This window comes from Equus przewalskii, chromosome 5 (genome assembly GCF_037783145.1).
Source record: "Equus przewalskii isolate Varuska chromosome 5, EquPr2, whole genome shotgun sequence".
NCBI lineage: Eukaryota > Metazoa > Chordata > Mammalia > Perissodactyla > Equidae > Equus > Equus przewalskii.
Window position 1 is genome coordinate 924,341 of NC_091835.1, and position 27,757 is coordinate 952,097.

At 36.2% G+C, this 27,757-nt stretch overlaps 1 protein-coding gene and 1 long non-coding RNA gene across 5 annotated transcripts in view; one reads left to right on the forward strand and one right to left on the reverse strand.

The window, feature by feature from the left end:
* Positions 1-4,685: 4,685 nt before the first annotated feature.
* Positions 4,686-27,676, reverse strand: MYL1 (myosin light chain 1). Of its 2 annotated transcripts, XM_008544581.2 has the most exons (8): positions 23,487-23,626; positions 15,832-20,303; positions 15,056-15,080; positions 10,664-10,807; positions 8,429-8,602; positions 7,895-7,972; positions 5,563-5,605; positions 4,686-5,001 (listed from the first exon to the last, which is right to left on the reverse strand). In XM_008544581.2, the coding sequence occupies exons 2-7, from the start codon at positions 15,832-15,834 to the stop codon at positions 5,577-5,579; spliced, it is 453 nt and encodes a 150-aa protein (XP_008542803.1). In that variant the 5' UTR covers positions 15,835-20,303; positions 23,487-23,626; the 3' UTR covers positions 4,686-5,001; positions 5,563-5,576. The 2 variants fall into 2 exon arrangements, with proteins under 2 accessions (XP_008542803.1, XP_008542802.1); XM_008544580.2 differs by lacking the exons at positions 15,056-15,080; positions 15,832-20,303; positions 23,487-23,626 and adding exons at positions 14,774-14,801; positions 26,993-27,676.
* Positions 24,882-27,757, forward strand: part of LOC103567835 (uncharacterized) — a 50,547-nt gene continuing 47,671 nt past the window's right edge. The window contains exons 1-2 of one of the 3 annotated variants that reach the window (XR_011540155.1): positions 24,882-25,106; positions 26,503-26,578. This is a non-coding gene — a long non-coding RNA (uncharacterized lncRNA). Of the gene's footprint in view, positions 25,107-26,180; positions 26,307-26,502; positions 26,579-27,757 lie in introns of those variants that run through there. The other 2 variants (XR_011540154.1, XR_011540153.1) reach the window with 2 other exon arrangements.

Here is a 27,757-nt window from a genome sequence, read left to right on the forward strand (position 1 = left end):
TTTTAAACACCATTTTATAGAAGATAAACTTGAGACTTGCAAGGGGTAGGTAATTTTCCCCTGGCACACAGCTCAGAAGCAGCAGCTGTAGAGTTCAAACCCAAGCCTGACTCTAAAGCACCTGCCCATCAAGGCTCTGACTCTTCCTCATAAAGTCCGCTGATGCAGGAGAAGAAGTAGGCAAGAGTAAGTGTGTGCTTGCCATTTGGATATCTCTGCTGAATTATATAGTTCAAATTGAACTTCACCAGTTGTCATCAAATGGTTGCCACTAAATATACTCTTATACGTGTTATGGGCTGAGTCTTTAACAAATTTTTTAAAAGTATAAGAGTATTTTCCCCAATAATAGTTTTACGTATCACTTTTATTTATTTATTTTTTAATTGAATATTTTATTAACCCAATACATGCAAATATGGTCATTTCACCATGTAATCAACATAAAAATTATTAATCCTTTTTTTGTACTTCATTTTTTAAATCCCGTGTATATTTTTTTGCTGAGTTCATAATAGTTTACATCATTGTGAAATATCAGTTGTACATTATTTCTTGTCTGTCACCACACAAGTGCTCCCCTTCACTCCCTGTGCCCACTCCCCACCCCCTTCCCCTGGTAACCACTGAACTGTTTTCTTTGTCCATGTGTTTGTTTATATTCCACATATGAGTGAAATCACCTGCTGTTTGTCTTTCTCAGTCTGGCTTATTTCGCTTAGCATAATTCCCTCCAGGTCTTTCCATGTTGTTGCAAATGGGATGGTTTGTCTTTTTTTATGGCTGAGTACTATTCCATTGTGTATATATATATATATATTAAATATATATATATATATATATATATGCGCCACATCTTCTTTATCCAATCATTAGCTGACAGGCACTTGGATAGTTTCCATGTCTTGGCTATTGTGAATAGTGCTGCAGTGAACATAGGGGTATACATGTTACTTTGGATTGTTCATTTCAAGTGGTTTGGGTAGATACCCAATAATGGGATAGCTGGGTCATATGGTATTTCTATTTTTAGTTTTTTGAGGAATCTCCATACTGTTTTCTATAGTGGCTGCACCAGTTTGCATTCCCACCAGCAGTGTATGAGTGTTCCCTTTTCTCCACATCCTCTCTAACATTTGTTGTTTTTTGTCTTGGTAATTATAGCCATTCTGACTTGTGTAAGGTGATATCTCATTGTAGTTTTGATTTGCATTTCCCTAATAATTAGTGCTATAGAGCATCTTTTCATGTGTTTTAATTATCACTTTTAAATCCACATTCTTTATTGCACCACCAGGCATTGTTGAATATCTACACTATTCTAATGGCATTGTACTTATTCTCACCCTACACAATGAACGTTATGAGATGAGTTGGTTTTCTCCTTCATAGCTTGGAGAAAGACAATATGAAAGGATAATCTTTTTTGTCTTTTCAAGGATAGAAAGAAAAACCCACCTTATTTGCTACTCCAATTCTTCTCTGGCACCTATGTAATGACTGACAAAGAAATTTAATTGCTATTATTTTTTTAAAGTTCAAGTGGACTAGGAGTATTTCTAGTATTTCTTGGAGTATTCCCGGGCAAATTCAAGATCATTCCCTGAAAAGTCTGAGCTTTATCCCTTCTCAGCAAGTCCATCCTTACATTTGCAGGCCTGGGGCAAGAGTTCAAATAGAGGTCCACTTACCATGAATTTAGATATTTAAAAGTTACCAATCAAACTAACAAACTGTTACATAATTAATACTTGATGTCCTTCCTTGGCACATATGACTTCATAATAACTTGGAAGACCAGGTTAGAATTCTTGGACTCCTGGGTGATATGGTGGCCTGCCCTCCTTCAATTCCCACCCCCAACTCCATCCTGCACTGCAAGGACCTTACGGTTAACTCTATCCTTTAAACAAAACAAAACAGCTGGCTTTGGCGTCCCTTTGTCTTTGGTTTGCAGACGCCTGTGGCAGTCTTCTCTTAGGAGGATAATCCTAGAAGAATCCCATTCAGGTCCTGGAAGAGAGCTTGGGGCCATTTGGGCAGAGAAGTCTGGGGTCCTGGGTGTCGAGAGTGTAGTCTAGCAGTAGGGGGCATGAAATGGCATGCTCTATTTCTGGTAGACTCCTTGGCTCTCAAGCTGTGTGGTTAGAGGAGGACCAGAGTGGGACCTTTAAAGTGTGGGAGTCCAGGGCATGGGCCTCATGTGCCCTGGCCAGTAGTAGTTCTGCGGCTCAGTTTTGTGTGGCCATGGTGGGAGAGTAGCTCTGACCAATAGTATTGTAGGAGCCGGCAGGTGAATGCCAAAGGCAAGGAGAGCTGGTGCTTCTTCCCACCAAACATTTATGATTAACTAAGAAAATTTATCTTGGTATGGAGTTTCTGGAAAGATTCTCAGCAGATGTTTGGCACCCCATCACCCTTCCTTTTGCACTGAATTTCCTTAGCCCGGGGCTCCCTCATCAAACTGTAAAAGTGAGATCATTGCCTGAATTATTCCATCACTTTGCTCTTCCTTAGCTTCAGTTATCTTGAGAATTAATTCAAGGGAGGATAACTCTTTAGTCTGGACTCCAGATACTTGCTATTTAATCTCTCTCTTTTCTTTTCGGATATAGACTTGGTTTGAAAATTAAATCCACAGACTCATGGTTTTCTCTAAACTTAGAATTTAAAGGAAGATATTCTTTCTCCATTCTATTAAGCTCCAAGTTATATTTGCCACTATGGAAAAAGACAGGTAAATACAGTTAGAGAAAGATATATTGAGTTCTTTTTGATATAATGTTTCTTGAGAAATATTACCATGAAGTCTAAAAATAAAACTTTATTTCTCCAATTTAATAATCATTGTTTATTTCATTCGTAGAGGAGAATCAATTAAGTTCCCGTGTGCTAAGTTTCAAATATACTTTGAGGCAAAAAATTAACGTGTAACATTACATTTTGTCAGGAAGGTAACTTGAAGGTAGTTAAAGAACAAACTTGAAAATATTTGCTTATGCAGCGTAGGCTTTGGAAAGTTATTTTTAAAGATGGAGGAATTAAGCACCTGTCGTTTTTGCCAGCTGGTGTAGATGTTAAAAATTACTGTCACTCTCTCGCCTGCGACTCTATTTTGCACCTGCTGCTACGTGAGTTATGGGCATTTCACACATGGTAATTTAATAAGGTCAGGTCCCATGACAGTGTACCCACTGAGAGTTAAAGCAGTTTTATAAGGTCTTAAGGAAAAACATTAAACATGAAGTTTAAGACTAAAAATTTAGTACCTTGTAGACATCACATTTTTCTCATTGAAAAATGTTAAAGGAATGTAGAAGATGGGAAATTTAGCCACATATTCCAAAACAAGAATGAGCCTTTTATGATTGGCCTATTTGTATCAGTCAACTTCTCTACATGATGACATTTGTAATTTTTAAAAAATATTTTTTATTGCTTGATGTAACACCCAAATATAAACCTATATTGGAACCTACATAGTTCAATATGGTATTCATGAGCCACATGTGGCCATTTAAATTAATTAAAATGAGATACAATTAAAAATTCAATTCCACAGTCACATTAGCCACATTTCAAGTGCTCAGGAGCCATATGTGGCTAGTGGTTACCAAATAGGACAATGTAGATACAGATTTCCATTTTTACTGAAAGTTCTATCGGACAGTGCTGTGTTAAATTTCCAATGCCTGGTCTTAGGCACAGTTGTCCTTAAAGATCTTCAGGCCGTAGTGAGTTTTCTTTAAAAGAATGATTGTAATGTCCCAACATCATCTTGGCTACAAAAGCATAAGTCAAAGTTGAAGGTATTGGCTACTGGAATCCGAGTGACCTTTACTAAAGAAAGAAGGAGCATACTGACCTGAAGTGCCCAGCGTCAAGAAAAGATTGTTTCAGCCTCCAAAAATGCATCAGCAGGCAGGTGCTGTTGAGAGATTTTAATCCTACATATTACACGTATCTTTTTAGAGAGTGGGAGAACGATTTATCACTTCATCTATTCTATTCAACTATTCATCTATTCAACTATTAATTTCCCAATTCTGCCTTTATTCTAAAGAAAAGCAATATGTGATAGCATTACAATATGATAAAGTAAGTTTGCACTACAATCTTTTCTATCAATTGGTCTTACCATTTAGGACATGTATTAAAAGGGTGAATCAAGATTTTGAGACATGGATATGCCAAGTAGAAGGGATCATACCAGGAGAGAAAGTATTAATAGACAGCATCTTGAGTTCTTGAGTAACAATCTCATCCCCAGAGAGGTTTTTGTAAGTGACAGCTGAAGGTCATTTAAAATTTTATCTTTGAAGACATTCAGTGAGAAGGATCAAGGGCTTATTAGAATTTTCTAATCGGCCAGATTGTCACTAGAAGTGAAAGAAATTAAGCAATATACACAATGATTTACACAAAACTGAAGAAACCTGCTTTCGTCTTAAATTCCCTGGACAGTTTACATTAAAATGTCTCAGATCCTATCTGAATTTCCTCGGTTCTCTATTTCACTTTTTCAATAATACATGATTATCATTATTATCCAATTTATTACTGCTATGCAGACTATAATGGTTTTAAAGTTTATAATTCATCAATATTCTGTACATTAGCAAAAGAATTGAGGTTTTAAACATTATTTTCTCTAAGCAAGAAGACAAAAACACAAGGCAAGCTGCACATTCCAGACTGACCAAAATTATTTATTGATTCATTATTTTAAGGATGTTCATTGACCCATGGTGGAAAATAAGGAGTGGTGCGCAGATTTGAGATTGTCGGTGTTTTCTCCATCTTGTCTAGAGCAGGAGACACTTGGTTCATGTAGCATGAATACACTTCAGAGAGATATGTAAGGTATATAAAAACTCAGGGAGTCCTTCAGTCTAGAATGGTTAACATTGTTTTTCTGAATGATGGTAAACAGATCTGGACAGTTGGTCGTGGGTGTTATTAAAATGAGTTTCCAGCCAGTCTTCCTAAACAACGCTTGATCTGAAAAGGAAAAGGGAAACAAGGTAGATGTGGATTGCATCTTCTCAGAAAGGAAACTGGGGAGGAAGTAATGTGAATGTAAAAGAACAAAAGGCACTAAATGAACCAGTACTTCCAAGGTAAGCCATTTCCTAGTTGTCAAAACCTGGTTGCAACTCCTTAACTGTGGACTGTGAAAACACGGTTTTCTAGAACAGTAATTGTTAAAAACTGTGTCAGTTGTTCAAAGAACTTAGGCCCATGCTTTTATTAGTGTTATGTTCCAACTAAATTAATTAACTAGTCTCTGGCTTGTTGAATTTCCCCTATATAATTACAGTGCAGGCAAAGGCAGGGTTTATAGATGGAACCTCAGAAGTTTTTGCTTATATATTTATACAAAAATGCTCCATTTCTAAAAAACCCCATTTCAAACAGTTGATGTTTTCTGGTTAATACAAACAACACTTGCTTAAGAACCAATACTAATTATATCCACAGAATATAAAGTGAGGCTGTTAAATTTTTTAAAAACACAACATCGAGAAAGTCTTATATAGTAAAGAGGGAACAGACACATACCTTGAGAGCTCCTTTTAGATAGACATGATGTGCTTGACAAAAGCTGTAGGAACAATACAGACAGTTTAGAGTAAGCAAACAGTCAAATTTAATAAAAGAGAGGTTTAGCAAGTTAGCCGAATCCTAATTATTCCTAGCTATAACACTAGAGTTTATTTTTTTAAGATGTGTACAGCCCACTGTTCTTAATGCTGGATTTGTGGCCTTTCCCCTGATTTTGTAAATTTAATTTTTTTAGTAAGTGACACATTTGCCTTGTTAAAATGTTTTTCTTTAGAGTGTGAAGGAGTTTATAACAAAAAAATGTTCCTTCACTACTGTCTCCCAGGTATCTACTTCCTCTTTTTCTGGCTAAGTTGGTGGAGCTTGTATGCATGTATAAGAAAATACAAATAAATGTTTCTAAATACCTTTTTTACACAAATGGCGGCATATTCTATAAACTCTTTGCACTAGCTTTCTTCCCTTAATTGTATGTCTTGGAGATATTACTATAACTGTAAACAAGAGTGCCATTCTTTTTTAGGGCTGTGGGGAATTTCGTTGTGGAGATGTACCGGAATCTATATGATGCATTCTACATTGATGGACATTAAGTTGTTCAAAGATTTGGCTACTATGAACAAGACGGTAGTGAAAACCATGTATCCACAGCTTCACCTGAGTGCAAGTGCATCTAAAGACGACATCCCTTGAGGAAGATTTGCTGGAATTAACAGTACCACATCATCACCTAGGGATTTTAATGATTTACATTCCCAACAGGTATACATGAGCTCACCTGTTTCCACTCTCCTCAACCCAAAGTGTGGTCAAACTTTTAATCTTTGGCAATCAACTTATTGAAAAACAGTATTTCAGTGTAGTGTTAATCTACATTTCTTTCTATCATTAGTGAAATTTAGCATATATGTTCATATATATTTTAATTCCTTTTCCATGAATTGTCTGTTCATGTACTTATTAACCTTTCTATTGGATTTATGACATTGTAGTATTGTTTTACTAGGGAAATGAGCTCTTTTTGATATTGATTGCAAATTTTTTTCTGGTTCGCCCTTGTCTTTGACTTTGCTTCTAGTGGCTTTTGCCACGTAGATTTAAAAAAAAATGATGTGGTTGAATTTGTCAAAGTTGTAATGCCCTCTTGGATTTATATTAGTGTTAGAAAGGCCTTCCCATTCCACAAGTTGTAAAATAATTCTTCCACGGCTTTTATGCTTATAGCTTTTACATTTAAATTTTTGACCCATTTGAAATTTATCCTGATATAAGATCCAGATCTGACTTTATTTTCAGGGTGACTATCCACTTGTCCAAACAATATTTACTGAATGATTCTTCTTTATGTAATGTATTTATGGCAATAGCCAAATGTAAAACTTTGTTTATAGGAAAAAAGTGAAATTTAGTCAAGTTTGTTGGTGAAGATATGCTAGCTGGGTACTTTCCTTTTCTCTTGTCCTCTTCTGTTTCCTCCCATCCCCTCTAGTACCATCTTGTTCTCTCCTCTCCTCTTCTTTCCACCTCCCTTCCCTCCCCTCTTCCCTTCTCTGTTTTTTTTTTCTTATTTTTTCCCAAGTTGTTAAGACTTCATAAGTCTCCATTTACATCAAAGCTATCAACATAGGTCTATTGAAATGTAGCTAGGTTAGTCTTTTGGGGGGATAGATAAGTTTCTCAATTTTATTGGAAACTTTCAAATTTACAAATTATATGCAACTTTATTTCACATCTTTATTTTGTGTAGTGTATTGCTTTACAGACCCTCTGAGTGAAGCTGCTATAAATTGGTAGCAGGAAACAGATAATTGGCTACTGTGAGATGACTTTGATTTAAGCAAGAACACTAGACAAGGAAAAGAATGAAATTTAAGCACCAGACCTGCCATTAATGATGTGACCTTCACTACGAAACTAAACCTCTTTGGCCCTCAGTTTCCTCATTTTCATAATTGCTTGCTTTTACTGTAAAGGATTTTGAGAACTCTCCAACTTTAATATTCTATTAAATTCTATTCTGACACAAATCCTGTCTATCTTACAGAGATGTTATGAAGATTTAACAAGGAAAAACACAGGTGAAAACACATTTTAAGCTGAATAACAATGCACAGGTGTGCTAAAACCCACTGGAATAAATCTTACATATATAGTCAGATTCTCACGGGCTATCTTTTTAGAGGTATTATGTAACTGATAATAAACGGCATGAGTATGGTTCAATAAAGGGGGTCGAGAAAAAGAAGTTATTTTAAGCTCAAAAGGAGTCCATCATCAACCCAATCAGTTAAGAGGTGCTGTGTGACCACCAGAGCTCATGGGCTTGTACCTTCATAGTTGATGCAGCCATTGGAGTCTTCTTGACCTGCCATCAGGGCTTCCACTTCTTCCTCCTTCATCTTTTCACCTGATGAAACAAAATTCTTTGTTCAGAAAGAAGGTCAGAGGACATTTGTAAAGTTCCAGCATAAGTAATCAGTTTTGGGCTTCTGGAAACCAGTGACTAAGCTCTTGGAGGATACGGACCAAACTCTTCCTATTCCTTTGGCACTTAGTAGGTTGTCAATTAACTGGTTTTGACTGAATTAATTAAATGCGTATTATACCTGATCATGCAAACTCTATCCTATAAGAATTACAATGCTATACTTTACTTATTCATTATCAGTAATTTGAGTTACCATCTCTCCAAACAAACTCATTGACACTGAGGCCAGTTGAAATGCTCATTGACTTTTAAGCATTCTTTTTCCTTGTTCCTCTGTAGTCTTTTCCTCTGTGTATATTGGTTATAACATGATTCCTCTTAGTTATGCTCTTTCCTATATGTTCTATTAGGTCCCGTGAGATAAATTCTCCTTACCCAGTGTGGCTAAGACATGACGGAGTTCAGCACCCATGACTGTGCCATTGCCTTCTTTGTCAAAGACACGCAGACCCTCAACAAAGTCTTCATAGCTGCCCTGGTCCTTGTTGTTGGAAATAGCTTGCAGCATGGGCAGGAACTGTTCAAATTCAATTTTCTTGGCGTTCATCTCTAGAAGAAATTGCAATTTGGAGAGCTATTAGTACTATAAAATGCCATCTTTGAGTCACAAGTTAAACTTGAAAGTTCATTCTAGATGATCTGAAAAATCTTCCTATAGCTTAAATTTCAGTTGGTAAATTGCTGATGACAAAAAGTTGGTAGTAGAAATAGCATGAGCTCTGGGGTCCTAGTGCTTCTGCTTTAATTCCCAATCCACCATTCATAAGCAAGTGATCACTGGCAGATTTCCTAACTTCTTTGTGCCTCAACTTTTTCGTCTGTGAGATAGAGATGCCTCATAGTGTCGGTGTGAGCATTAAATGAGATAATACATGCAAAGTTCATTACAATACCTGGACAAACTGAGTGCTTAGTAAGTGTTAGCTACTATTTTATTGGTATTGTCAATTTAATATTTTTTATAAATACCAGGGAATCAATATAAAAATACGCTGATATAATAAATCCATTAGCATATAAATATAGTAAAACTTACCTGAACTTTAATATCTATTCCACCTTTGTCCTGAGCTTTTATAGGGCCTTCATTTTTTAAAAATTTTAAGTAATTTAAAAAAGTAGCCTATGGAGAGAGTGTGTGCATCAAAGACTTTGTGATCTCCTGACGTCTTTCCAGTTTAGAGGCCTGGAGATGATGAGACTTTCTTTAGTATCTTCTGAGAAGGTAAATAGCTTTCACAGCAAAAGTACCAAACACACTAGCCGGATGTATGCAGGTGGATAAGGGTAGGGGCCCCTGACATCAAAATTCCCTTTTACTCATCTTCCTTATAGAATAGAAATCTAGGACACTGAGTAATATTAAAAAGATTAAATTTGAATGCTGAATAAATGAGCATTTACCTAATAATTCCATTAAAGATAGATGTTTGATAAGTTAGAAAATGGCATGTAAAAAACAAGATTTGGCTTATTGCTCTCTTATGTAATCTTATGCTCTCAGCTACTTTTTGCGTGATTTACCTAGAAATTTTCCTCCAAAGAAAATGAAGTTTGAGGAATATTCCAGCAGACTGATTTAGAGGGAGGAGTCCTTAAAATTGAGATTTTTTTTTCTTTTGTTACAAAGGACAATATTCTTTTCAATTATCAAGAAAAAAAGAGATTATTTACCCTCTCTTCCTTTTTTTCTTTATGTCAAAGATAAACAGCCTAAATATCTACTTGAAAAGACTTCAGTTTTGTCTTGCCTCTTTTGTTCAGGGTGGTATTTTTCAAAAGGCTATTATGCTTTGCCATGAACGGTTAGGATTAAAAAAAATATCCTGGTCCAGACTAATGACTGGATCACTGTGTCGAGCAAATGAATTCTGCAATTTTGCCACTTACGTATCTCGCTGACTTCTGTCCCAGGATTTACCTTGGGGGACTGAATGCAGATTTTGGCTTAGACTTTTCAATCTTTTTGTAACTCTTTGGAAATAGAAAATCCTCTTATTAAGATGTCATCCTGTCTGTTCCTTATTATGATAGCTGAGTTTCTTTTAAGAGGGTCGCAGCAGCAGGGAATCAAAAGACAGAGTGCTGGACGAAGTCAGCGGGGATCTGCAGTCTTCTGAAAACACTGTGATTTCCACAACTTTGATCAGAGGAGAGCTCTGGAAGTGTGCCATTGTAACTTACATAGAGTTGTTTACACAGTGCATAGTGTTGGAGCCACACTTAACATCTTTGTCAAAAAAGGCAAAATGTATTTTTGCTTTTGAAGGTTTGAAAAAGATATGCAGATTTGAATCTTATTTCATTTCATTAACCTTTAAATTATGAGCATTAGACAGGATGATGATGATGTTAGCATTAGATATTATTTCCTTTCATTAGCATGGAATTTTATCATGCTTGCAAATTCTCAAAGGAAGGTTAGTTTATGAGGGAAAAAACTGAGACTCTAAATGGCCAAGAGGAATGCTTACCCTCAGGAGCAAATTAAGTCACATTCTGTAGAACTTATTTCTTAATAAATCTCTCTCTTTCTCTTACACACACACATACACACACACACACACACAAACACACACTTCCAAACTTCTTGGAACAACATATGGTTACCTTCATTGCTGGGGTTTCCCAGAACCTTCTTGATTTCTGCATTGGTGGGATTTGTGCCCAGAGCCCGCAGGACATCACCAACCTGGTTTAAAGTGATCTTGCAGTCACCTGTCCTGTCAAACAGGAGAAACGCCTCCTTGAATTCTGCAAGAAGCAATAAGAATTAGGGTTCTTTTTTCTACTTCAGATCTGTAGATCAAGCCTAACTTCATCAAGGATCCAGTTCAAACTCTCCTCTATTTTATAACTTTGCCAACCACTTAAGTTGTTATCTTTGGACTCTCCCTTTTCCTAGATCAAACAATTGTTGGCAAACTGTTTTGACGTTTCTATTTGAGACTATTTTAAAGCAGGATTTCCAATTTCAAGTCACGTAGTATTATTAATCAGATATGGAGATTTGAGCTCCTAGTACTGTTTATTCATATTTCCTTCATCTGCCTGGGAAACAAGACCGGGTTAAGAAATTCTGAGGTCTTGAGAAATCTTAAGTATTCCTCATATAATTTCTTATATAATTAACAAAGTTAATAAAATTTCAAGAAAGCGAATTTTCCCTTGGAGTTGTGTTATGTGAAGTTAACTCAAACTTCTCAAATTATACAGAAAAACCTCCTCTTGAAGAACAAATTTCCTAGACTCTCCCCTTAACAACTTTTCTTCAGGAGTAACTTCATTTTTCAGAAAAAAAATTTAGAAAGATGAGACAAAGCTCTAAGTTCCATAGTGGCATTTAACCACTCAGTGTGTGACTCTGACAGGCTCCTAGTATCATTGGTCCAGAAGGAGAAATGTTTGTTTGGGTCTATCGCTGTGGTAAACTCTTTAAACTTCACTCTTTTTTCAGATAATACATATGACATGTTGCTATATTAGCTTTAGAATTTAAGTACACATTTTTTAATCAAAATTTTATGAAAATATCTGTAGATTCACATGCAATTTTTAGAAAAAATACAGAGCGATCTCTTAAATATTACATCCACTTTACCCCAATAGTAACATTTTGAAAAATTATAGTATATGTCCTAACGCAACCAGGATATTCACATTGATAGACTTCACCAATTTTACTCACATTGCCCTAGTTTTACTTGTACTCGTGTGTGTATGTAAGCACATATTTTTAAAGTGTTGTCTATTTTTATCACAATCACTCTGTTGCTTATTTTCCCAAATTTTCTCATTCTCTTTTGATAAGACTGGTTTTGCCTTTCAGAATTACAGTAACAATGACTTAAGAAGTGTACACCAAAAGGACAGAAAGGGGTGGTACTACAGATTTGAGGGCCAGTAAAGACATTTTGATTGAACTTTCAAAACTAAGGAAAATTTTCGGGGAACCCAAAAGTGCCAATGGCAACTTGTTGGACTTAATACCAACAACACTCAAAAATCCGTCTGTGAATGAACTGGTGGAGGTGAAAGCATTCTTTTTAGGCCATTAATGGTCTCAGATCAAAAGATGCTATCTAGATTGATTACTCAGCAAAATATCCTATTTTACTGTCCCTCTATCCCCTCATCTAAGATTGTACCAGACAGTATATTCATAACCATCTGCAGATCATGTTACCATTTGTTGCTAAAATTTCCCCCTCAAATTCTGTGCAATTTGACTATTACAGATCATTTGTCTATCTAAAAACCATGCTGCAGGCACTTTGGGATCATTAGTCAAATATTGTTTTTCATCTTTCTAAGGGACATGTGAAACTAAACTATTCTTGTTACTGCCTCCACACTTTCATGCACAGATTGCTTAGAGGGCTCCCTGTGACCCTGCTCAGATGCTGATATTGGAATAGGATTTTTATGAGCTGTAATAAAATCTCTCTGACATTAGCCCCTTTGTTGATTTAAAGGCCAAGGCCAGAAAGATTGCTCTCTTTCTTCCCAATTTTTTAAGGATTAGTTATTCTGTTGAAGAGTCTAGAACGTGGGTTTGTAAACTCCTGCCTGGGGGCTGGACACCTGTTTTTGTAAATAAAGTTTGATTGGAATACGGCCATGCCTATTTATGTATGTCTTATCTATGCTGTTTTGACACCTCAACGAGAGAGCTGTTTTTAGATACTGGACTTCCATAAAGCCATATGTACGGTCATATTTACTATTTGTCCCTTTAAGAAAAAATTTGCCAGCTCTTGGTCTAGAACGATAGTGTTCTAGAACTTTTTGTGATGATCAAAATGTTCTATATCTGGGCTGCCCAAAATGGTAGCTACTAGCCAGCTGTGGCTCTTGAGCACTGAAATATGACTCGTGTAACTCAGAAAATAGGTTTTTAAATGTATTTATTTTTAATTAATTAAAGTTTAAATTTAAATAGCCACATGTGGCTAGTGGTAACTCTACTGAACAGCACAGGACTTAGACCTTTAGAATGCTGTAATTTTCTCTTTGCTTCTTCTTTATCTTTTCTTTTCTCCAAACTTGTGATACAGTTAAAGAGAGCAGCCATGAGCAAAACTCTTTAGTCATGGAACAAGGAAGCCAACAAAGGGAGTCTTCACTCATTCTGAAAGTACAGGATGTCCATTATCTCTAAAATGTTTGCATTTGCTTTCCCGGCGCAAGAGAAAACCAGGACACCACACCAATGTCTACTGAACCTCTATCTGGAAAACCCATTTCATACACTGGAGTAACAGGTTTAACACTCAACAGGAAGTCCTTCTGTCGATGCAAGGGTTTTGAAGTCTTCTATTGCTCGGTCCTACCATGGTTTGGCAGTCAAAATGACACCGTAAGTTAGATAACTGACAGGACTGGGAGGCAGGAGCTGATTACGTGGCAGCATCACTAGATAAAAATGCACTTAAATCAAACAAATTTTAGAGAATCATCAACTGTTTTCAATAAGAAAAAATAGTCCTGTGTCGTATAATTTCAAATAGTCTTGAGTTCTGAGTCATCGGATCATCTAATCTGTCTACACGAGGCCATCATCCATGAGGTAGATACATGTGAGTCTGTACTACAGCAAATGTCCTTTTTTCTTAACTGATGTCTGAACATGAGATATTCCAGACACTGAAATAGACTGAGAAATGTGCAATCCTTTAGGTAGAGAACTGAGTATTTGAATAGGTCCTTATTAATCACTTATAATTATAATTATTTGTATATTATATATCATAGCATATATAATATATACATACTTATTATTATGACAAATATTCTAATTTGTACCATATCATACAACTAATTTTTTTCTCACCCTCCCTCCTATAGATGGTTCAGTGTATTTGAATATGTGGCACTTTCACTTCATAAAACATTCTTCCCTCCACTTGTAGTGAAAGAACAAAGTCCTGTGGGGCACGAGATCTCTTGGATTCAAAGATCCAAAGGAAAAAAGTGGAAGTGTCAGGGAAACTATTCAGATTCTCTTAAATATTAAGAGTTTGAGGTCTTCTGGTTAGTAATTGTATTTATGAAATAAATGTCTAATTCATTTAAACTAATGCCAGATTTTGATCTTGTCACTAAGTTTTTGGGTCCTTGAGCAAGTCCCATCACCTCTCTGGGAGCCTTTCTTACATCTCTAAGATGGATCACGGGACACCTAATGTTCCTTCCACAGTTTTATGATAAATTACTTTCCTCCCTCTTTGTCTCTGACTTCACTTTTAGTCTATATCCACTTCACCTGCTATTTCTCTCAAGTCACTATGACGCCCACTGAAGTTGTGTAGATTTGGTAATTAGACAATTTCATAATCCATTTTATTTTCCAAATTGAACAATTCAGACCTGCCAAATCTCTCTTTAGGAATTTGATTAGCAAATTAGCCATCTGAAATCTAGATCCTTTTTTTGAGTGTATATATATATATATATATAAATATATATATATATTTCAGTGAATATGTATATATCAGAGAAATCATATATATATCAGTGAATACAAGGACGTATTTGTGGTGTTTATCTTTTGTTTGCTTAAACCTTTGATTACTGATTATAATCAAGAGGTTCAGGTGGAGAGCATTTATAGTTGGAGTGACAACACCGGTGGGGATAATTAAGAGCACTAATCTCGTTCCAAGGGAGTTGGCTTTCTTACACACCATCTTTATGAGTGTGCACATATTAACAACTTACCATCCTGCTGATGCTGAGAGAACTCGATCTGTTAGAAAGAAATTAACCACAAAGGATATTTTAACCAAAAAAAGTCCTGATTTTTAAGTGTATCCAAGCTCATTTCCTGAGTCGTCTTCCAAGCAAGCTGCAGAAGTAAGCCTACTTTTCAGACAGAGTTCAGGGATAGCTTGGACACTGACAGGTTGAGCCACACAGCAACATGCCTTGGAACTAAGTGATATTTCAGACGCTAGGCAGTGCTCTGCCTACATCTGGAGTAGCAAAGCTCAGTTCACTTACCAGCAATCTGGTCAGCACTGAAGGACTGCAGAGGCGAGAGAGAGGGAGAAAGAAAGAAACAACTAGTACTCTTTCAAATGCATTGACAGAAGAATGAGTACTCTCTGCTCTGAGATTTTTAGGAAGCCATGTAAGTGTCACAGAATAAGAAGGTTGTCTTAGGACACTTTTGAATCTAGGAAAAATAAAAAGCTATTGCAAAAGATAGTTAGGGAACATCTCTCTGTATCTTAACAAATGAATCAATGATTTAACAAGTGCTAAGGCAAATACTTCCTTGAATAATATCATCATTTGCAGTGTATTTAAGATGTCTAACATAGATACACTGTATTAAGAAGTACAGATACGCTGCATTAAAAAGATCACCTTAAATTTTTCTTCTGTTCAGCCACCACATTTTACCCAAGGCATCGGAAGTAGTTCACTTATTTTTAGATATTAGTATCATTGAATTGTTTTTTAAAGTATAATATTTTGCTATAGTTGCAGGTTTCTAAATTTAGATATAATAAAGCTTATGTGATAGAGCAAAAGTTGGTGAAGCATAAAGTACTGCTTTGGGAGTAGGATGTATTTTTCCAGTTGGCATAATAGCTCAAATTGGTCTCTTCCATCCTCAACCCACCTCAAAAAACCAAAAGTAGACTCCACAGATTCACACCGAATATGTTCTCTCCTCAATTCTACTCCTCATCTGCCTTTCTTCTCAATAAGATCATATCCACTATTTACATCTGCCCATAAATGACAAATAGTTTTCTCGTAGGACCCACCATGATGAGCTGCTGGGCTGCGACACAGAGGCGCTGCTGAAGAGTGAGCTGAGGGCTGCTCCAGTTCCTGAGTGGGCACCTCCCTTGCTGAGGCTGCCTTTTATTTCTGGAGAAGCTGTGACCTCACAGCTAGCATCAGGTTTCAGACAGAAGCGGTCTCTCCCCTTGGAGAGTTCTTTAGCTTTCTTAGGGCAAAGAGAAGGAGGGCTCTGCACCCTGAGGGCTATTTTTAGGAAAGCAGAACCTAGGCCTGGACTGCCATAGTGAGACTGAGACCGTCAGTACTTTTATGGCCTTTATCCCAGAGATGTTCTCCTGGAGTGTCTTCCTTTAAGAAGCTTCTCATTTGTTCAGTGGCAGGGGAGCTTAGGATTTCTCCAAGTGCTGGGCCTGACCCCTTCTCTGGGTGAATTACGGACTTTGAAAACTTCAAGTCAGCTAGTTTTGGTCTTAATGAAACTTACAGGGTGGGACTGGTTTGGGGTTTCAAATGGCAACTGCTATAGAAGGAACACTTCTGAAGCTTTACCCTTCATGGTAAAGTCCAGAGGACTTGAAAAGGCCATGCACGTTCTGCATGTTTCTTAGGGCTCACCCAAGTGATAATCGGTCAGTTCTTGAAATCTCCAATTAAAGGCCACTCTTCTGCAAGTTGTAGTTGTATTCTCAGGAGTAGAGGGCTTATCTAAGCCAGGATGGTTTAATCTCCATTTTCGCCATTCTCCTTAGTTTTCTTACATTAGGGGTGGGTATTCTCCTTTCTCTCTGTTATCTTTGTGTCAACTGACTAGTCATATTTTTTTAATTTAAAAAAATTAGGTTCTTCTATGAAGGAGAATGGATAGACCATTTTTACATTCTTTTTCTCTCCTTCTATACATATTCTTTTAAAATTTAAAAGTCTTGTGTAAGTTTACTAGAGTCTTACTAGAATGTGTTGATTACTAAAATCTTACTAGAACGTGCTGATTGTGTTTCTGCTGTATCAAACATTTTATGGCTCAGTCTCCAGACTGAGAACTGAAGGAACCCAAAGCAGGGGCTGTGGAATGCAAAGTTGTACCTTAGAAATTTAAACTATAACTTTGGTTTTCTTGGCAGCTTACCTGAAAATAGGGGCAACTCCCTTCCTAGCATGGTCCTGGGAAAAGATCAGTCCTAGGATGTCCACTGAAGACTACACATTCTTCAGTTTTCTACACATTTAAAGCAGTTAACAGGCATAAAGTATGCTGGAGATAAGTGCTAACTTAAGTACTGTTTCAGTAACTGTTTTTAAGGTAATGGTCACAAAAAGCATGAAGTCTTCCCCTGCAAGACAGACATATACTTTGCAGCTTTCCCTCAAGCCATTTGGGAAGAAATCAACATTTAAATGCATATCACTTTTTGCCCAACGTTTACAAGTAGTGAAAAAATTATCACAGAGTCTTGAGTCCCCAAATGAGGACTGAAAATATAATTTTAAAAATATTAGTATGTAGTTTCACAAATGGATTGATATTTTGAGAAGTTGTTTGGAAATATAAGTTAATAGAAAAATTTAAAATGCTTTGAATCATTAGAGGAAAATGAAAGGGAGAGACAAAGGTGGAAATTTGTAACCATTGATAATTGCTTAATTTGGAGTCTCATGATTTTTGGTGCACAGCTTAAAACCATTAAGATGACCACATTTCTTTGTGTTCTTTTTAGTCTTGTAATTATATTTATGTATTGTCATTAAATTTGAATTGTCTTACGATTATATTGAGAACCAGCATATATCTTTAATAGAGTTAATGACTATAAATAATACAAATTGAGCTCATCAAAATTGCCCTCTATAATGCTCATTTTCAAATATTTTTCTTTCTGAGTAGAAAAATTGGTTCTTGAATACATATAAACTGCAGTCAATTTGCATAAAATCTGTTGAGTAAACTGGAAAGTCATTTTAAAAGATGTATTATGGTATGAATAAGTTATTTCTAATCACTGGGATGTTATGTAAAGGCTTATTATTACTGAAATAGAAGTGGTAGGTAGTTGTCAAACTATTTCATTCTAGTTTTTCTCTATATCTTTATCACAGAGAGAATGAGAATTTAGATTTTTTTTGGTATCTATAGAATCAGTAATCAGTTAAGCAAGTGATTGACAACAGTAGAGCAGGCTACAATCTAGTCTAGTGCAGAGAATAAACTATAGTTTAAAAGTTAAAAGACTTAGATGCTCTGCTCACAGAATAAATAGGAAATGCTATTTGCTCTCTGGTATCCTCTTACAGATGACAACAACTTTCTCTTGCATCTCTTCCTCGGTGTTATAATGAAGTAATCAGCCCTTTGAACAGAGGCATGCTATAAATACAAAATGTCGGCTGATTTTGGACTTAGTCTGCTATGTCATCATTTGGTTTGTTTTAAAAGTTAGATGGAAGTCTCTTTGATCTGGAACGCTCTCCTCTCATTTCTGCTTTTTAGAAATTAACTAGTCTTCAAAGCTCTAATAAAATCTCCTCTTCTTGAAAGAACCTTTTCTGTCTATCTACCTAGCTCCTTTCTCCCACTGAAAGAAGTTTGACCTTCCGGACTCTAAACTTCTGGGAAGCACAGGCCATTGCTGACAACCTCTGTCCATGGTGTAAGCCGGGTGCAGGCCTACCCCACTCTCCCTCCTGGAGCACAGCCCTGCCTTATACTGTGCACTCTGTGAGAGTCCTACTCTAGCCTCTACCTTGCCTATGTTGGATGCTCAACACATTTTCATTAAATTAAAATCATTAGAACATGTGGATAGTAAGTTCCTCTTTCAAACATAATTTCCTCCTCTAGAATCTTATATTCCCTGAGGGGAGAAACTTCTTCAGTTCCTTCAAAGAGCTGACATTCTAAAGGAGGTGCATACATTCTCCGTCGATGCTGCATCTCTGGCACCTAGAACTGCCAAGCACATAGTAGGCACGCTCATTTTGAATTATTGATGTGTGTGTGCTTATATTTCCAGAGCCTTTCCTTAGACTTTATACATAAGTTTACCATCAGGACTTCTAATTTGCCAAAGCTCAATTTGTTTTTTTAAAGGTTTTTCCATCTTAGCCTACATACTTAACTTAGGCTGTTAGTAAAATAACTACATTCTACATTTTTGTGACTCATGTACTATTTGTACTGGATTTACATAAGTAGTAGTCTACAAGGTACTGGTACTAAAAGATTTTCATTGCATTGTTTACAGATCTTTTCTCACTTTGAGAAACATTTTTTTAATAGTAATCATGAGATTTGGCTAAATAATTAAAGATGATATAAAGTTGCTGGTATATAGAAGGAATTGATTTGTAGGAAAAATATCAAAATGCATTTAATCAAACTAGGCTCTGGAATTGATGTATCTTAAGCTTTAGCAAAATAAGAAGAGCTACAATTAAAGATGATTTGGGAGATATGTGATGTTGAATGCTGAGGGAAAAAGCCCTTCGAAGGAACACAGAGTACAGTCTTTAAAGAACATCATCGTCCCTGAGAAATATAATGGGGTTAATGACTGGTGAGGCTGAGTAAAGACGTTAATCTAACCAGGGCCAGTTTTCAATCGAGAAAACATTGCTGCGTGTCCTCCAGTTTAATGCCTGCAGAGGGGCCAAAGACTCAATGTATGCAAACTCTAAGGAAAACTTAACTTTAATTTTCACTCCAATCTCAACAGAGTTACTAGGAATCACCATAAAAAACTAGTGGAAGTACGATCTTGGAACTCTGAGAGTTTGTGCTTTGGAATAACCCACTTAATTGAAAAGAAATAAATGTTTTTCATTGCATTTTTTTTACCTCAACAAAGGATATACTTAAGCTGGTGACTATAATATGGTATAAAAAGAAGAAATTAAGAACAATGAGAACACAGTACCAGCCCAGGTTGTCTAATATAAGAGAAAATAAATGACTATTTTGGCTAAATTGATCTGAACAGAAGAGGGAATCAGTGATTCTCTGCCCAGGAGGTATAGCCTAGTCGAGTGAATGCAGTCATATTAGAGCAAAGGCTGAATTATTAAAATAACTCAGTTCAGACCTACAAGAACTAACAGAGAGTGCTAAGTGAAGTTTAATAAAAATTTAAAAATATGACTTAAGTCTACCCTTCAAATTTCTCATCAGATTTCCCATGGTTAGTAACTGATAAATAAATTTAAGATTTCTTGAGAGTTGTACCTTCTCTACTTCGTGCATTTGTTTGCATGTAATTTACCAAAAATCCAAGTTGTGGGCTGGCCTGGTGGCACAGCAGTTAAGTTCGCACGTTCCACTTCTCAGCGGCCTCGGGTTTGCCGGTTCGAATCCCAAGTGCGGACATGTCACCGCTTGGCACGCCATGCTGCGGTAGGCACCCCACATATAAAGTAGAGGAAGATGGGCACGGATGTTAGCTCAGGGTCAGGCTTCCTCAGCAAAAAGAGGAGGACTGGCAGTAGTTAGCTCAGGGCTAATCTTCCTCAAAAAAAAAAAAAAATCCAAGTTGTAGTTCTGTTCCTTCCTTCTTTTTATTTTTCAAATATGAACGCTAGAAAATTTCCTTGTGTGTGCATTTTAAGAAAGTGTAAGTATCTTATTTTTCCTATTTATCTAGAACAAAAGTTCCTTTTGTGACAACAGGGACAAATGAATAATGGCATTCATATTTTAGAGATTTCAAGTCTTTTGATATGTTGGAAAGGGAAGTCAATGGGGATTGAAGCATTCAGAATTCTGGTCTGGCTCCTGTAAGAAATCATGTCTTCTGATTAAATAACTTCTCTCATCTAAGTAATAGCTCCTTCAAATATAAAATATTATACTGCATGACTTCTAGGGTTGCTTATGGTTCTACAAGGTTGTGAGTTTTCCATCGTTTTGTCAGTAGAATCTACCTCAACTCACTTTTTTCTGATGGCAAAGGGCAGGGTGCCTAAGAATTCAATAAGCAGTATTATTTTGAAGTCGTTTAGATAAAGAGGAGTTGAACAAAATATAATTCCATAAGACCATGTTCAAGCGTGTTGAGGGTGTTATAAACAGGGGAAAGTATGCCCTTGGGCACTCACTTGGTCCAGAGACTCACTCACCACCGTGAAGGAAGAGCATAAAGTGGAATATGATGTGGTTTTATATTTAGGGAAAATTTTCCTCTGTGACTTCAACTCACTATTATTAATTTATGACTAGAATAGCAAAGATTTATCATCCATATAATTTAAATTTTACCTAGTATAATGGAAGCCATTACTACTTTGTATATTGCGATTTTTGCCTTCCCAATTCTGATTTGAGGTGAGAAGCAGACTGTGGAAATTGATCTAGAAGCAAACTATAGAAGATCCTATTTTCCTACAAAAAGTATTTCAGTGTGAAAAGAAGCAGGGGAAAGTGTAATATCAGCAGACTAAATATAATCCTTTCCACAATTTCCATGAGTCAGATGGTTTAATGCTGGGTAATTATGAAACGACTTCTAAAGACAACTTGCCAGGGGGTTCATTTGCAGCACTAAAATGTCGAGAGGCTAAATTTGGCACTGTCACTTTGTGGTCTCCTTGTCTTGCAAAGATTTCATTATCTTTAAAATTAAAAGTGCTATTCACTTTAATTGGTGACCATATCTATTCCTTTCCGAACTGCATTTTACTTTGCAAAGACATTATCCAGTTTTCCAGCATATAATTCAAAATATAATTTTAGAGACAGTTACAGAATGCCCTTTACTATTTTCCTCCTCTGTTCCACCTGTTCTCTTTTTTTACCGCTATGATGTTTGAAAGTGGACACTTGATACTGATACCTAGTGACAGTCTCAAATAATTTTTGATTTGTTCCTGAGGTTATATTCACACTGCAAATGGAATAATACTGCAATTGGTTGACATTATAGGTGTACTAAAAACTAATTTGTATTCTTGAAAGGCTAGAATAAAAAGAGACAAACTTTTAAAACTATATAAAGAAAACTTAGAAACAACTTATAAATGTTTTCACCCATTCCTTTTAATTAGAAGTGGACTATATGTGTTCTTTTTCTAGTTCTTTTCCTTAAACTAGTTAAGGTTAAGATTTGATCATTATACATGTGGCATTATATTTGCTATTTATTTGTAAACAAAATAGAGATGACATACCAACCTCAGAATAATTAGCCTAATGGCAAAATTTGGAGGTCTGGTTTGATACTTGTAAGTTTAATTAAACAAAAACAAAATTACTTTAAAATTCAATGGATTTCATTACATTTTAACAGCATTTTTTAATACTTTGGTGAAGTTTACTTTTTCCTAGCTTCATTGAGATGTAGTTGACAAACATTGTGTAAGTTTAAGGTGGACAATGTGATGATTTGATATATGTATACACAGTGATGCATCGCTTAACGACAGGGATACATTCTGAGAAAAGTGTCGTTAGGCAATTTCCTCATTGTGCAAACATAATAGAGTCACTTACACAAACCTAGATGGCATCGCCTACCTCACACCTAGGCTGTGTGGTACTAATCTTATGGGACTACCATTGTGTATGCGGTCTGTCATTGACTGAAATGTTATGTGGCGCATGACTATCATGAAGTGATTACCACAATAAGGTTAATTAACACATCACCTCAAAAAGTTATCTTCTTTTTCTTTGTGGTGAGAACTTCTAAGATCTACTCTCGTAGCAACTTTCAGTGTACAAGACTTAGTATTGTTAACTACAGTCACCGTGCTGTATATTTGATCCCTAGGACTTACTCATCTTATAACTGGAAGTTGGTATCCTCTGACCACTTTTCATCATTTCCCCTGGCAACTACCAATCTACTCACAACAGCGCGTTTATAATATCCATGTTCCATTTATACCTTTTTACAGATTGCTGGAGCAAAGTGACTAGGAGTCTTTCTAGGTCCCTAATATTCTACTTTCCATCTGTAAAAGAGAACACGCAACTGTCAGCAACAGGTGCTAAGAGAGGAGGAAAATGTGAAGAACACAACAGTAATTAACGACTAAGGTCAAAAGTCTTGGTGAACTTGCTCTGATGTGTGCTTGTCACCCCCTCTTCTGGCTACACAGGGCTGTGCAGAGCAATACAAGAACCATGCTGCCTCACACCCTTAGGAGCAAAGAACGTTCCTTTAAACATTGTTAGAAACAGCAACTTACTCTTTACAGACAGGAGGCAGTTTAGGATATGGTTGACCCAGTTGATTCTGGATTTGCCTGCCAGGTTAAATCCTAGCTACATCATTTACTAGTGATTCAATCATGGACATAACACTGAACGTCATTTAGGCTCAGTTTCTTTTCTTGCAAAATGAGGCTAAAAACAAGCTCAGTGTAATGTTTTGAGGACTAAATAAGATAATATGCCACAGAGTAAATTCACAATGAATATTGCTTGCTATATTACAAAGAACTTTATAATTTTCAAAACCTTTCATGGGCCTTGACCTCATTTGATTTTCTTAACAATTCTTCTAAGTAGGACTGGGTTTGTATTAGCTTTGCTAGAAGTGAGGAAAAAAGAATTTATAGATTAACCAAAACAATCCTATACCTGGACCAGAACAAGTCAGGTGTTGCCATGTATACATAATATTTGCCTCCACTGAATACCCTTCAATAAATAGATATATTTGGGAATACTAGATTTCCACCTTACCCATTAAATTGAGAGTTTAAATCTTCCAAAGTATGTGGTCAATTGTTGCTGTGGGATTTGTTACCGTGAGTTTCTGTCAATGCATTCTGTACCTTTCCCGCTTTTTGTAATATCGCCCGCAGTAGCTACTCAGGGATGACCTGATTGAGTGGTGAATACAATGAGAATTAAAACTTAAGCAGCACAATGAGAAACATGATTCAAAGTCCCATCACAGCAATCTTGACATATCAGCTAAGGCATGCATCATGCAAAAAATTCACTTACACCTGGAAGATCTTTTTAAAATCCAGGCACACGGTCATCTCATTACTTACTAACTTCTGGTATTTCCCTTGGTGCGGTTTTGGGCAACCAGTGTTAATTCTTGTGTTTGCACCTATAACCACACTCATGGTGGGTTTTAATTCCTACACTTGAGATCCTGTCAGGTAGTGTTCTTTTAGTCTGGGTATTGCAGCTCAAAGTCTCAGGTCTCTGAAAGCAAAGGGCACTTAGAACCACTCAGAACAGGAACTTTAGTGTTCAAATATCAACAATATTTGTGTCTTTGAAAAGAACACTTATAGAAAATCCATGGAAATGAGACATCAGGTAAGCATTCCCTCAGAGAATATCAAAGGTTTTTATATCAAAACAGCTGAAGAAATGTTCTAAACAAATAACCAACAAACCAGGAAATCAAATTGGGAAGCACATTTAAGAAACTGATAAAACTAATTAATCTATCCAAGATTGTTCAGAATTTATGGGGAGTTAAATATACGGCTATTAAACATGGTATATTATTAGATGGAACATAGGCAATATCTGTGAACAGTTTTGAGGCATTAAATATGACTATTGCTCTGACTATAGTACTACACAAAGATAGTCACACTTAAACTTCAGCATTACTCAAAGTCTAAAGGACAGCTAGCTTTCTAATCTTATATGATTTATGAAAGAAAGTTTAAAATCCAATTAAGTTTTGTTCTTTATCGAGTTTTCAGAAAGTTAATGAACACATATAACAGCTCTATTAATTTCTTTAAAGTTCATTTTCTCTGCTTGAAAAAAGTTTATAACTTATATGAGGTAATATATCTAGAAACATAATTAAGAGATTAAAAGCATCATGATATGAAATGTTTTAATGTACATTTTAATTAGCCCTGTTACCTACTGGGATGGAATTAAATTTTATAAAGTTCTCAAGTTGCATCACATTCTTTGGCTATAATACTATAAAATATGCACTGATTTCACGTTGATGAACGCAAATCATTGAAAGTATTTAAATTTCTTTACTAAAATAAGTTAGTTTCAATTCTGTTCTTTTCTTTTTTTCTCTTTCTATTAGGAATGGGCTCTCTGAATGAAAGGTAAAGATTAATTTCCTTCTGTTTCTTCTAGATTCATTTGATTTCTCCTTTTTGGTTTGTGTCCCATACCGGGATCCATAGCTCTCCTTCTGCAATGAAATAGTGGAGTGTATCTCATCTTTACGGAGGCTCTCTAAGAGTATTTCCTTCTTTAGCTTAGTTGTACCAGCTTGTACTGGTATTAATTCAACATATAGATGGAAGGAGAAACCAATTTTCAAGATTCAGAAAAGCGGAACTTCTCTGTTGACTGTGAGTAAGTAATTGATTTAATTTCTGGATGAAAAAAGTGATGTTTTGTCTTTCCTTGGAGACTTCTCACCTGCCAAACTAAATTTTTATTTATTTACTTATTCTTACATGATTCCTCAGGGAAGACAATTAATGCCTGTTTTCATTGGTAGGACACTTCTTTTTCTTCTTAAGACATTGCTTTTTCCTTTCCAGATGCTTGTAGTCCCAGATACAAAGAGATGATGTTGTCTTATAAATCATAATAAATAGAAAGAGGAACAGCTTTGACACTGATTTATATCTCTAATGTTAGTATGACTGGAGAGTCAAAGAATAGAAACAACCAGAATTATTGGAGGGCTGGGATCACGCTCGTTGTATAATGCAATCAGCATGCATCTATAAAGATACATTAATTAGGGTTGCTGGAGATGAAAAACTTGGTTTCCTCTTAATGAATTGTATGCATGCAGTTCTCAAGGTAGAAAAACATTTATTAGAAGATCTGACAGACATTTCTTCTCCTGAGTGGATATTTATCAAGAATAGTTCCAAACCAATATTGATTCTATGACCAACTTTTTTCAAATACGACTTCAGCTACCTAAAACTCAAAACAAAATATTTATGATGATCTACTCCTACTTTGAAACATAAAGTGTCATATTTAACTGGAATGCTGTGAAAATTATGAATATATTTATTTAATTTCATCACTTATATCTAACAGTAATCTAATGCAATATTTATGTCAGGAATATTTTTAAAAAGCTACAAGCATACTAAGACAGCCAATAAAATATTTGTAGGTCAGCTTTGTCATTGCCAGTAAATAGTGTTAAGTTAGCAAAATTCAGTTTTATTACATACAGAACATTTGTCTGAAGTGAAAAGATCACCTCATGGGCATTTTTACCCATTAGTTTTCCATATAAGGCAGGGTTGTTGAGATGAAGATTTTCAAACTGTCCTTCAGGCCAATGAGAGGCCAGGGAGTGAGGAGAAGGTTCACGTGTGATGGGTCACGTCACTGAGGGGAACAGGCACACTCAGTGCGTCACTTTTCCAAAAGCAGATAATCTTTCGGCAGCTGAGAACCTTGATCACAGCAAAGTGTTGACACAAAAATCAATCACATTCTCCTTAGTTCAAGATCAGTATGCAAGAGCTCAAAGACATAGCTAAAAGCCACATAACCAACAAGTTTTACCATATTTTTTCGGTTAGTGTCATTTAGAAGCAACTCACATATTCTGAATTAAATACTGCATATAAATAAACAAGATGACAGTTATAGTCACTGAAACGCTTGAGTGCTTAATTGTCTGCACTGAGATCTCATTTACTGCTGTATCAAATTTTATCGAGCAAAGCTGAAGGGGGAAGTAACTTGAATTGCAAAATCTTCTCTTTTTCAGATGAAATAAAGCAGCTGTTGAATAAATACATCCAGGACAACTGGGTCATCAGCTGCTTTTAAACCTCTGGAAACAGGTAGGGGCTCAAACTTTCCTTTTGATGTAGCTTTGAGGTGAGGGAGCCAGTTTCCACGGAGACTTTATTAAAAACAACACTGGTTTAAGTATTTCTAAAACATCTTTATAGTTACACACTTTGTACTTATATACTTTCCCCCTAAATTGCACTTTGACAATTCAGGGAAAAAAGGAAACTAGAGAACAAAAATAGAGTAAAATATAAGTTCCACATACAAGAGCATACTCAGTAATTTTACTGAAATTATATGCTAGAGTTTATTTTCTAATCAGAACTCTCTTCTCTCCAAATCTACGAGTTCATTTAGTATTGCTGTTCCTCTCAATGAAAAACAGACTCCTTTACAAGTTTCTAGAGTCCCCTCCTGTTGAAAGACGTTTCAGTGACCAAACAATTCACCTGTTTAGTTACCTTAATGGCAGAGAGGTCAATTTTCTCTTCTTTGGGTTTGGCTGGAGCAGGTGCAGGTGCAGGTGCAGGGGCCGGGGCAGGGGCTGGGGCAGCAGCCGCCGCTGGTTTCTTCACGTCCTTCTTTGGTGCCATTTTGTTTAAAAGGATGGGTTAAAAAAAGAGAAGGAGCACCTCCAAAAGAACCTGTCAAAATGATTTTTGGAAGAGGAGTGGTGGTTCGGTTGATCCACAGCCCAGTGTCTTGAAGGTGGACCCAGACTGTTAAATGGTATAAGGGCATGCATATATATTTCACTTAGTGCCTAATAGAATCTTGACACATGCGGCTGGATTGGACAGTTCACTAGTCAAGGGGGATGGCATTCCGGCTCAGACTATAAATGGAATCTAAAGGGTCAGGGCTTCATCAATTTTTTTAAACTCCTGTTGCTATTTTTTTCCCCCACCCCATATATAAAAGAGAAAGAAATAGAATAAAGCCAGCTTCAGATCCTTTGGTGACAGTAACAGAGATTGACTGACACTTTTTCTTGGTAGAATTACAATTCTGTTGAAGTTGTAAATCTTTTTTTTCCATGCCTAAGAAACTTTACTAAAGGATTTGATTTCAACCTGGAATTTTGGCAGTGAGAGTCACCAGCTTCCATCCAGCTCCTTTGCTCAAGCTCTTCCCACCCTTGCCATAATTTGCAAGAAAATGTTGGTCAGCAAAGAGGTGCTGGTGTTTAAAAATAAAAAGCAGACGTATAAGGAAAGCCCGTCAAG

What these genes read in the sequence shown, in the direction of transcription:
- MYL1 (XM_008544580.2), bottom strand. Translation starts at nt 27,124, where the DNA reads ATGGCACCAAAGAAGGACGTGAAGAAACCAGCGGCGGCTGCTGCCCCA. An exon ending in TCATGTCTTAGCCACACTGG is followed by an intron (nt 7,973 to 8,428) that starts GTAAGGAGAATT and finishes TTGTTTCATCAG; the next exon opens with GTGAAAAGATGAAGGAGGAA. An exon ending in TGGCTGCATCAACTATGAAG is followed by an intron (nt 5,606 to 7,894) that starts GTACAAGCCCAT and finishes TTGTTCCTACAG; the next exon opens with CTTTTGTCAAGCACATCATG.